At 40.2% G+C, this 12,445-nt stretch overlaps 2 protein-coding genes across 2 annotated transcripts in view; both read right to left on the reverse strand.

Moving 5' to 3' along the window:
* LOC138972903 (uncharacterized) overlaps positions 1–2,707 on the reverse strand; it is a 6,671-nt gene extending 3,964 nt beyond the window's left edge. The window contains exons 1-2 of the mRNA XM_070345566.1: positions 2,498–2,707; positions 889–1,236 (exon numbers count right to left, since the gene is read on the reverse strand). Of these exons, the coding sequence (XP_070201667.1) occupies positions 889–1,236; positions 2,498–2,606 (457 nt within the window). The 5' untranslated portion in view covers positions 2,607–2,707. The remainder of the gene's footprint in view (positions 1–888; positions 1,237–2,497) is intronic.
* A 1,988-nt stretch (positions 2,708–4,695) lies between these two features.
* LOC138972200 (uncharacterized) lies at positions 4,696–10,303 on the reverse strand. The gene is made up of 4 exons (XM_070344938.1): positions 9,941–10,303; positions 8,183–8,521; positions 7,089–7,397; positions 4,696–6,053 (listed from the first exon to the last, which is right to left on the reverse strand). Exons 1-4 carry the CDS (start codon positions 10,068–10,070, stop codon positions 5,767–5,769), a joined length of 1,065 nt encoding a protein of 354 aa, XP_070201039.1. The 5' UTR covers positions 10,071–10,303; the 3' UTR covers positions 4,696–5,766.
* Positions 10,304–12,445: the final 2,142 nt, after the last annotated feature.

Consider the following 12,445-nt stretch of genomic DNA (forward strand, 5'->3'; position numbering starts at 1 on the left):
AATCATATTATGAAAGCACATACATTTTTATCTTAGTTGTTATGTATTTATTGTTAGTAAACATCGGCATTATTCATGTTTTACTTTAAACGCAATCATTGTTATTTATAGATCACAGGCACCTGATGTAAGTAGGTCACACACGTGTAAATGTTGTGCCCAGTCCTTGTTTTTGTTTCTGTTATTATTTTAGTTAGCAGGTCTAGTTGAGCACGTATTAAGTACCCACTACTAGTTATTGTGCATTTTAGTTAATGGACTGATGATGTCATTTGTATGGAGTCGACGCACGTGCGAGGATATGTATGTGTGGGAGGGGGGGGGGGCGGGAGATGGAAGCTTGCTGTATGTTATGTAATGTATATATTGTGTGTGATACGTGGAAATGTGATACTATTTATTTGCATGTATGATACAGGTACAAATGTGATAATTGTAGGCTTATACTTGTGATTACTGTGTGTGATACATGAAATGTGATATGAATGCTGTTTTTATATGTTATACTCTTACTTTCTCCCAAGCGCAAGACAAATTCTTCTATGAAAATTGAAGCCAATAAAATTTGAGTTGAGTTGAGTTGAGTTGAGATGGGGGAAGGGGTGAGGTAGGCATTATAACCTTACTCTCTGTTCTGACGGCAACTTTTCGGAGAGTATTCTGAACAAATAAGATCGGGAAACAAAAACAAAGAGACTGCCAACGATCCAAAATTCAGAATACAAAAAACAAGAAAGGTAAGTTATTGGAACGTTGTTATTGACAAAAATACGTTGCACTCACGTAACGTATTTTATTGTAACGTATTTTTGTCAATAGCATCCTTCCAACAACTTACCTTTCTTGTTTGTTTTAATTAAGGAAACAAAAGCACAAACAAAAACTCACTAAGAATGTTGAAGACAACTTCCACGGTCTTAGAAACCCCGTCACCAGTTCGCCAAGTCCATACACCAGCGTCAGCCTCGCTGACAGTCTTGTTGAAGACAGCAGCGCCACCACTCTCCGCACACGGGCAGTGCTTGTCATTCACAACATTGCTGCACGTGCTGTCAGCAAGACGAACAACGCAGTGGTCGTGGTGAGAAGAGGGACCTTTGACGTACACATGGTGTGGTTGGCTCGTGTCCCCCGGACACCGGTCAGTTTGAAGTTCAAAGGGGAATGTGACGACACTTTCTTTTCCAGCAGTGACGGTCAGGTTTGACGACAGACTTGGGAAGTCAAAACGAGCACCTAGTTACAACAAGAAAAAAAATCGGGTTGCTTTATAGCTCGGCCAAACCTTAATATTAGGAGAAACTGTCATATTTGATTATAAGAAAATGATGTTGTCTTATGGTAGCCACACATTACATTTACAAGAGACCGGCACGGTTGGCCTAGTGGTAAGGCGTCCGCCCCGTGATCGGGAGGTCGTGGGTTCAAACCCCGGCCGGGTCATACCTAAGACTTTAAAATTGGCAATCTAGTGGCTGCTCCGCCTGGCGTCTGGCATTATGGGGTTAGTGCTAGGACTGGTTGGTCCGGTGTCAGAATAATGTGACTGGGTGAGACATGAAGCCTGTGCTGCGACTTCTGTCTTGTGTGTGGCGCACGTTATATGTCACGTCAAAGCAGCACCGCCCTGATATGGCCCTTCGTGGTCGGCTAGGCGTTAAGCAAACAAACAAACAAACAAACATTTACAAGATATATTTGTAATTCTACTGGATCTGTTTTCTAGTTGGTATTCTTAACACTGTTTTTAAACTAGCTTGTTTATTGGAATAAAATGCTCCAAATTATTTCGAATAATTTAAAAACAATAAGGTAACTGCCCCAACACTATCAGCTGGTGTTGTTTTTCCCTTCTGTTGGCTCCTTCTATTCGTTTTAAATACTTTGATTGAATTTGATTGTGTGACTTGAGCTCAAGAAAAAACAATAACATTCCTTTGAAAAAAGAGGACATACAGATGCAAAGTAAACTCTTAGTCTTGACAGTGATCTCTATACGCGACATATCCGCTAGGACTGGTTGGTCCGGTGTCAGAATAATGTGACTGGGTGAGACATGACGCCTGTGCTGCGACTTCTGTCTTGTGTGTGGCGCACATTATATGTCAAAGCAGCACCGCCCTGATATCACCCTTCGTGGTGGACTGGGCGTTAAGCAAACAAACAAACAAAACAGCATATCCTTTTGTCGCATTTTTTCAGCGCTCTTTTTCTTATTCTGTTTTCTTTTGCTTTTAATTTGTTTCTGAATGTTATCATGAAAAATCATCCACATGGGTGCTAAGTGCCTTGCGTGGCTTAATGAGTGAATGTTCTAATAGGATTTGTGCTCATATTGTTTTTTAGATACAAACAAAACAAAACAATAAAGCATGATCATATAAACTATTCTTTGTAAATTGAACTGGGTTTTTTTCGGGCAAAAGAAGGACTTATACATATGAACAGCACCCTTATATAACAACCAAAACTTATTTCATTTAGCATTTATACTTACATTGTGTCTTGGCAACAGTAACCTTGGTCAAAATCAAGACTGAAAAGTAGAAAACCTTCCACAAATCGGGGAAATGCTGGTTCCGTTTCTTCAGACGTGGCATTGCCATGGTAACAGGCTGCGAGTTTTCATCTCCTGCACACAGTCTTCTTGCCAAGGCTGAGTGAGGCCTACAACCACCACACGGAAATGATACGTTGCGCTCGGACATCAACTATTATACATCAAAACAATTCAGGACGATAATATGTGCCCATATACTAGGCTTAAACAGTGGATTTCTTTTCAACCATCAGTCGGTAATATATAGTAGGGAAAGGGCTCCTAATATGGACCACTTTTTGTTTCTTGCTGATAACTAGCTTGTTTTCTTGCGAAGAAGTTTCATTTGTGTTTGGTAGTCCTTTTCTCTTAGGTTAACCGTTAATGTAACACATACGGTCTGAGCTGTCATATATAGCAATTTGTGTGTAATAAAAGCTTTGGCTGTGGACAGAATTAAACGTGTCCGTTTTAGCCGTTTTAAGAGTGAACCATGCCAAAAGTGAAAACAAGAGAAACAAGTCGCGTAAGGCGAAAATACAATATTTAGTCAAGTAGCTGTCGAACTCACAGAATGAAACTGAACGCAATGCAACGCAGCAAGACCGTATACTCGTGGTCCACCGCTCACGGCATAGGCAGTGAAATTGACAAGAAGAGCGGGGTAGTGGTTACGCTATGCTGCATAGCACGCTTTTCTGTACCTCTCTTCGTTTTAACTTTCTGAGCGTGTTTTTAATCCAAACATATCATATCTATATGTTTTTGGAATCAGGAACCGACAAGGAATAAGATGAAAGTGTTTTTAAAACGATTTCGAAAAAAAAATGTTGATAATAATTTTTATATATTTAATTTTCAGAGCTTGTTTTTAATCCGAATATAACATATTTATATGTTTTTGGAATCAGCAAATGATGGAAAATAAGATAAACGTAAATTTGGATCGTTTTATAAATTTTTATTTTTTTTTACAATTTTCAGATTTTTAATGACCAAAGTCATTAATTAATTTTTAAGCCACCAAGCTGAAATGCAATACCGAACCCCGGGCTTCGTCGAAGATTACTTGACCAAAATTTCAACCAATTTGGTTGAAAAATGAGGGCGTGACAGTGCCGCCTCAACTTTCACGAAAAGCCGGATATGACGTCATCAAAGACATTTATCAAAAAAATGAAAAAAACGTTCGGGGATTTCATACCCAGGAACTCTCATGTCAAATTTCATAAAGATCGGTCCAGTAGTTTAGTCTGAATCGCTCTACACACACACACAGACAGACAGACAGACAGACGCACATACACCACGACCCTCGTTTCGATTCCCCCTCGATGTTAAAATATTTAGTCAAAACTTGACTAAATATAAAAAGCCTAACGGTTTTGAGGTTTGTGTTTCTGCAACTGTGCAAGTTACCCAGAGAGGGTGAATACAGCCAATGAAACTGTTTTGAGCGCTCTAGCGCCGTTAGTTTGTCAGAACAGAAGGTGGTCCATATTAGGAGTCCATAATAGGAGCCCTTCCCCTACTAACATATTTAGAATCACCAACAAGCTATCAGCTTGTAGTGGAGGTCATAAGAAGCATACAATGCCCGCCCTTTCATTTTATGGGGGTTTGTTTCCTGTCATTGACATTGTTTATTGTGTCTGTTGTAGAGCCGATAACAACAATACTGAGTTATGGAAATACTGTTTGCTTACAACATTCTAAATAATATGGAATAAATGCATCAGCCTAGCTTATATTACAAATGTCATATCTGCTCTCAGCCTGCGAAAAAGAGAGACAGACTGCCTATTTTGTCCTTTATGTGTCGTATATACATCCCAAACACACACACACACACACACACACACACACACACACACACTCACATACACACACATACACACACACACACACAATCACAACACCCCCCACACACACACACACACACACACACACACACACGCATACACACACACACACACACACACTTACACACACACACACACACACACACACACACACACACACGCACTCACACACACACACACACACACACACACAAACACACACACACACAAACACACGCACAAACACACACCCCCCACACACAAACACACACCGCGCGCTTGCATGCTCACACATAAAAGCAGTCATCATGAGACATATTTCTTTTGATGATAAACGCTTGATGTATAACAAAAGGAGCATAAACAATACATTTTTTTATTTGGTAACAATGTGATGCTGTACAGGCACAGATTGTGACGGATTCGAACAATGCTAACATTCATACATTCCCACAAAACCCCACACAACCATCAGTTTAATGTTTTAAAACTATTAGATCTTATCTTTCCGCCTCTCATTCAGTACAATAAAACATTCATATACATGCAGTCATGTATAAACAGAAGAACGTATCTTTACAACAAATCAAACAAGATATACAATGTATACATAATAACGCACAATATCACCAAAGCGTTCACGCTCTCCTCCCTCGAACAGAGTATTCAAGAATAAACCAACAGTATATTCTGACAAAAAATATATATCTGGCTCTCATTTTCTAATCAACATAGTGAGAAGTTATACTATGTGTTTGACCTTTTCCGTTTCATTTTAAATCAAATGGCTATTTATTGTTCAACAAACACACACTGTGTGTGTGTGTGTGTGTGTGTGTGTGTGTGTGTGTGTGTGTGTGTGTGTGTGTGTGTGTGTGTGTGTGTGTGTGTGTGTGTGTGTGTGTGTGTGTGTGTGTGTGTGTGTGTGTGTATGAGGCTGTGTTTGCCTGATCATTAGCTGTCACCCGTGCACAAAGGATGATGTTCCAATGAACGTAAATAACTTCGGTGTAGGGTTACTGCATAAGGAAATAAAAGAGGACTTTCCCTTTATACGTCAAAACCTACTTCCTACATCATTTGAAAATGGGAAAGTCTCTTAGTTGATGGACGCCTATAACGCGTAGACAGATAAACTCGGTATTTAAACAAATGCAGTGTAATGATTATTGAAACAACGCCTCGTTTAACATTTCAATGTGCGGGTGAGTGGCAATGGACACTTCCATAGTAATTTAGATGTTTGGTCACGGCTGATACTGATTGTGCGAGAATACAGACGAATATGTTCACTTAGGACTTTCATATGCTGACAGCGGCCGATAGGCCACAGGGGTCCTTGCGAAGTACATTAGATGCGTCTTGTAAGCCGTAAAATACATGTCCTCAGCGGCTGTCCCTCCACCCACACACACAAATGATAACGAAGAAAACGACGATGCTAATCAGGTTGACTGCAGAGATTATGGTAGTTATCACAATTCGTTTGAATTCGTGTTCATGATTTGCTTCTCGTGTATCACTGTGTTTGTTGTTGTTGTTGTTGTTGCTGTAGTTGCTTTTCTCCACACTAGGGATGGTGCTGTTTCCGTTGTCGTCGTCACGGATGGTAGTGTTACTACTTTTAGTGGTGTTCGGCGTGTTGCATACTGTTCTGTTCGATGCCGGTTTGCCTGTAAAACGATCGACACTTATAGTATGATAGTATACATCTGCTTTACATCTGAAGTGCTTCCAACAAAAAACAACACTTGTCTTTGTATTTGAATTTAATCAAGAAAACTAAGACATTCTTGTGTATCTTATCTTGTCTCTTACACGTTATGTTTAACTTTAACACTTTTGATACAAATGAGTCAGTTACTGTTTGAAAGTATATCTCTGTTTCACACGGAAATGCTTCTAGAAAACCCACTAATCTTTGTATTTTAATGTTAAATAGAAAAAGCTAAGCAATTTGTGGTGTTCCTAGTCATGTCCGTTACACGTTATGACTAACATTAACTTTGTTTGTTTGTTCGTTCATGGGCTGAAACTCCCACGGCTTTTACGTGTATGACCGTTTTTACCCCGCCATTTAGGCAGCCATACGCCGCTTTCGGGGGAGCATGCTGGGTATTTTCGTGTTTCTATAACCCACCGAACTCTGACATGGATTACAGGATCTTTTTCGTGCGCACTTGGTCTTGTGCTTGCGTGTACACACGGGGGTGTTCGGACACCGAGGAGAGTCTGCACACAAAGTTGACTCTGAGAAATAAATCTCTCGCCGAACGTGGGGACGAACTCACGCTGACAGCGGCCAACTGGATACAAATCCAGCGCGCTACCGACTGAGCTACATCCCCGCCCGACTAACATTAACAGCTGTAATACGTTTCCAAGACAATAAAGTGTGCTTCTATTATACTGAACTAACTTTTATTTCAAAGATAATAGCAACACAGGGGTCCTGAGTTGGCCTATATGGTCCGCTGGACCCAAAAAGCAACAACAATCAATCAGTCAATCAATAGCAACACATTAAATATAAATACACATTCTGCATTGGTCGCAATCAACATCTCAAGGTACACACGTCAAAACCTATACAACTTGTAATGCAATTAACTCTCACATTATCAAATGAGTAAACTATTCGTTCACTTTAGGCAATACTAACAGAAAGTCGAGGCACAGAATTAAACAAAAAAGCAATTAACTCTCACATGTGACGACCAGACCTGCAGTCCTGTTTTCTCTGGCGCCTAGAACCCAACACGTGATGTTGCCCGTGTCTTCCACGCCAGGGCAGAATTCAGCGCGAACTTCCCCCTCACCGTACTGCACTATTCTCAGTGGGTGTCCTTTCGCGTCAAGAAGCTGGACTTGTTCTGGTTTATGTAATGCGGGGTGACCTGTTTCCCATGTGCATATGACCTGAAGAGGTGAGTGTTTGGGGACGACGATGAGGTCTCTGACAAAAAGGTCAATTTTGTCGGGCGATTCGCAGGATAGGCTTTTTACTCTGGGAGGATCTGTGGAATGAAAGATGTATGGTCTGAACAAAAAATTCATTAAGAAGATGATCTTTCTTCTAAGAATATGCATGCCAATTAGACTGACTTATCAATACAATTATGTTCATTGTAAACGTTTGAAAGTACTCCATTTTAAACAAGTTACTAAAGCATACCCTTTAATGAACAACTGATAGGAAGAACGAATAATACAAAGTCGAAAGACAATATTAGGAACATGTTTTTTACAATGACTATATTCATTTCAGTCCATGCTTAACCAAGGTAAAAACAGTAAAGAGAGAGAGAGAGAGAGAGAGAGAGAGAGAGAGAGAGAGAGAGAGAGAGAGAGATAGATATATATATATATAGAGAGAGAGGGAGAGAGAGAGAGAGGGGGAGAGAGAGAGAGATAGAGATAGATAGAGAGATATAGAGAGAGAGATAGAGAGCGAGACTAGAGAGAGTGAGCGAGAGAGAGAGAGAGAGAGAGAGAGAGAGAGAGAGAGAGAGAGAGAGAGAGAGAGAGAGAGAGAGAGAGAGAGAGAGAGAGAGAGAGAGAGAGAGAGAGAGAGAGAGAGAGAGAGAGAGAGAGAGAGAGAGAGAGAGAGAGAGAGAGAGAGAGAGAGAGGGGTAGAGAAGAAGAGCGAGAGAATAACAAAATGACAGACAGGCAGCAGGTAGACAGATAAAGCCAAACAGAAACACAATGAAAATCAGATGCAGAGGCGGTCAGCAACAAAGCCAGATAAGCAGACAGACTGGCGCAGACAAAGACACAGAGACAAAGTGCAGCTTCTTACAATGTATATCAAAGGTGATCTCCATCTCTCGAAACAACCAGGTACCACGATCATGCCTGGTGACGGTCTTAGTGAACACTGCATTCCCGCTCCCATCACACCCACAGCGGTCATTACCAGTTGCACGACACACATTCACCGCAAGCTCGACGAAACAGAAGATGCGATTCGCAGAGACCGATGCGTTCGGTCTGTTGATGAACATAATCTGTGTCCGATTCATCTGTACAGTGGGGCAAGCCTTGTCTGACATCAGCCTGAAGAGAAGAGTGACATTGGTGTTTTCCTCTGCAGTGATGGTCAGGTTGGAGGACAAGGTGGGGAAGTCCAGTGGAGGACCTGTACAAATACAAGTTAACGCTGCACTGACAAATGCAATTAAGGCCGGACGAGCAGTTGAAGATACATTCTCTTTACACCCCCGGTATAGGGGTGTGTATAGGTTTCGGTCGATGTGTTTGTGTGTGTGTTTGTGTGTTTGTGTGTTTGTGTTCGCATATAGATCTCAAGAATGAACGGACCGATCGTCACCAAACTTGGTGAACAGGTTCTATACATTCCTGAGACGGTCCTTACAAAAATTGGGACCAGTCAAACACACGGTTAGGGAGTTATTGGTGGATTAAAATTATACAAGGACTTATAGAGGGACATCTTAATGGTCAAAGGGAAATAACCATTCTCACTCAGTCACTGCCACCAACTGAGAAGGTTATTTCCCTTTGACGGGGGTGTTTTTCCTACCTCGGAGGAATTTCTCTGTTATGTTAGCGATTGTGTCCACCATCAAACGTCCATCCATGCCATAACAACATGCTCCTATACTCAGCAGCTTGTGTGTTGTCCTTGCTCCTTAAGAATGTTGTTTGAATGCTCCAAGTCGAGCTCAACATCCCCCACACCAAACTCAAAACAGCAGGTCAACGCTCATTTTCTTTCCAAGCACCTAGCCAATGGAACACACTACCTCTCCCCCTCCGTCAACAACAGTCCCTCGAATCATTCAAATCTGCACTCAAGACATTCCTTTTTTCCACATAATCCATGCATTCTACACTGCCCACCCCATCCCACCCTGAATAACTGTACATATTTTAATGGTTGATGGTGTGTGTGTGTTGGTGACTTTAAGTCTCCGTGTGTGAATGAGTGTATGTGCGCCTTGAGTCGCCTGTTGGTGAGATATGTGCGCGTTATAAATATTCGTATTATTATTATTATTATTATTATTATAATGTATTGCCGAAACAATTGTAAACAAAGGAGCTTTTGTCAATAATCAACTGTTAGTCATGCAAACGTTGTACATAACCTCCATTCTGCGTTGGCTACTTCGAAAGCTGCGTTTAGCACACCCTGGTGTTTTGAATCGTCAGACTAAAATATCGAATCATCTTGTTATGATTATGTTGTTCATTTGAAATGTATAAAACTCACTATCTCCACTTATGAAAAAATGAGATTTGAAAGGAAAAAGAAAGGACAGCGGTGACACTTTCATCACCACACCATAACAACAACAACAACAACAACAACAACAACAACAACAACAACAACAACAACAACAACAACAACAACAACACTATCACCTAACAATGGTAACACAGCCAACAGTAATCACTACTAAACAATTTAAAATCAACAATTATACAAATCATTCAACATTTTGCGACTTCAAAGTTTCATACAGTTAATTTGTGTACAATTGTTTCAGAATGTTGACAACTTAGCGCAGCTTTTCTGTAGTTAAATACTCACAGATGTGTAAACTGCAAACAACGCCCGTAAGTGCGTGTATCACCAATGCTGTTTGAATGCTCCAAGTCGGATTCTTATGATATAGATGTATTCCAGCCATCATGGACACAATACAAATCGAGAAACTCATTAAAGTCGACTACAGATCATCACAACTGTCTGTTCGAAGGTACCCACAAGAATGACACACTTTTAATTTGTCATAATGTAGGGCAGAAACCAATTCAACGGTGTTTTTGGTCAAAAATGTGTGTGTGTGTGTGTGTGTGTGTGTGTGTGTGTGTGTGTGTGTGTGTGTGTGTGCGTGCGTGTGTGTGTGTGTGTGTGTGTGTGTGTGTGTGTGTGTGTGTGTGTGTGTGTGTGTGTGTGTGTGTTGTGGATCAATACACTGACTCACTATATCTCTGATCGAACTTGTTTCTGTTAGTAAATGGGAATTACGCGTGCATTCGATACCCGGAAATGACTAGTTCGAAAGAAGGAACATTTTCTTGGCAACATAGCTAATCATTGTTTGGTTTTAATTTTTTTTAATATTTTTTTTTTTGGGGGGGAGGGGGTGTGTATGGCAGTATGATGTGTTCAAACGTATAATGTTTGAATTTGGATGCACAAAACGCAGTTAACAAGAATACAATATGTTGAGCGTAAAATGTCCAAATAAGGTTTGCCGTAGTACAGACGGTTCGTTACACATTTAAGCGCTTTCTACATTTGGCTTGCTAAAACAAAAGACTGCTAATGAAATAAAAACAACAACTATAGTTAGAAACAAGTCGCGAAAGGCGAAAATACAATATTTAGTCAAGTAGCTGTCGAACTCACAGAATGAAACTGAACGCAACGCAACGCAGCAAGACCGTATACTCGTAGCATCGTCACTCCACCGCCCGTGGCAAAGGCAGTGCCCGTGGAATTGACAAGAAGAGCGGGATATTCGTTGCGCTGAGAAGGATAGCACGCTTTTCTGTACCTCTCTTCGTTTGAACTTTCTGAGCGTGTTTTTAATCCAAACATATGATATCTATATATTTTTGGAATGAGTAACCGACAAGGAATAAGATGAAAGTGTTTTTAAATTGATTTTGAAAAAAAAAAGTTTGATAATAATTTTTATATATTTAATTTTCAGAGCTTGTTTTTAATCCGAATATAACATATTTATATGTTTTTGGAATCAGCAAATGATGGAAAATAAGATAAATGTAAATTTGGATCGTTTTATAAATTTTTAATTTTTTTTACAATTTTCAGATTTTTAATGACCAAAGTCATTAATTAATTTTTAAGCCACCAAGCTGAAATGCAATACCGAACCCCGGGCTTCGTCGAAGATTACTTGACCAAAATTTGAACCAATTTGGTTGAAAAATGAGGGCGTGACAGTGCCGCCTCAACTTTCACGAAAAGCCGGATATGACGTCATCAAAGACATTTATCAAAAAAATGAAAAAAACGTTCGGGGATTTCATACCCAGGAACTCTCATGTCAAATTTCATAAAGATTGGTCCAGTAGTTTAGTCTGAATCGCTCTACACACACACACACACACACACACACACGCACATACACCACGACCCTCGTTTCGATTCCCCCTCGATGTTAAAATATTTAGTCAAGGAGATCTCAGGTGAGATCGCTGACAGCTTTCTCGACATCAGCGCCACAAAAGAGGTTAAAACTAAACCAAAAGCAACTACATTATGTTTGTTTTACTAATCGGGAAACTAGTTCTTTCCTTGGAGCACTGCACTTGAGGGTATCGTTTGGGCCTATACTACATTCGTTTGTGTTCCATCAGCTTAACGTGTTTTGCATTCTTGAAAATCAGAATTAAAGATGCAAAAAGAGAGTAATTTGAAGAAGAAAAAAATAGATAGGGAGATAACCAGGATACGAAGAAATAACCGATTGAATGAAAGGCATTGCACTTAAAATAGCAGTCAACATAAATTATTGAAGTAATTTCCCTTTAGGTATCTGTGCGTATGTTTTTGCTGTTAAAGTTATTTGAGCTCTGATTGAATGGTTTGAGAAAGAATATAAGGATGATTGGTGAGTATTGAGCGTGCTGTGTATGTGAAGAGGGAGAAGGCGTTTGTCATTAAAACATGTGTATGCATTTTAATTTGTGTTGACATAAAAAAAAAGAAAGGCAAATTGGTGGAACGTTTGTTATTGACAAAACAATACGTTACAATCACAATTATATCGATCCAACGGTCTTTTAAGTGCACAGACAAACAATTAGTAAGACTTAACAAGAACTTAGCTTGATGTAAATTCCGGCCGCTTGCTGGTAAACCACAAGCGAATGAATGATTATATGACGAAGTGAACGACGTAACTGAAAAGGAAATGACGTCAGCGTCGAGAGAGAGAGAGAGAGAGAGAGAGAGAGAGAGAGAGAGAGAGAGAGAGAGAGAGAGAGAGAGAGAGAGAGAGAGAACAAGACAGACAGGCAGCAAGTAGACAGATAAAGCCAAACAGAAACACATTACACA

The sequence above is a fragment of the Littorina saxatilis genome, linkage group LG8, assembly GCF_037325665.1.
Source record: "Littorina saxatilis isolate snail1 linkage group LG8, US_GU_Lsax_2.0, whole genome shotgun sequence".
NCBI lineage: Eukaryota > Metazoa > Mollusca > Gastropoda > Littorinimorpha > Littorinidae > Littorina > Littorina saxatilis.

Excerpts from the sequence above, each read along its gene's own strand:
- LOC138972200 (XM_070344938.1), bottom strand. The coding sequence starts at position 10,070 with ATGAGTTTCTCGATTTGTATTGTGTCCATGATGGCTGGAATACATCTA. Across the intron at positions 8,522-9,940 it reads TGTTTGCAGTTTACACATCT|GTCCTCCACTGGACTTCCCC; the intron begins GTGAGTATTTAA and ends GTATTTGTACAG. Across the intron at positions 6,054-7,088 it reads TGCAGGTCTGGTCGTCACAT|GCAAACCGGCATCGAACAGA; the intron begins GTGAGAGTTAAT and ends ATCGTTTTACAG.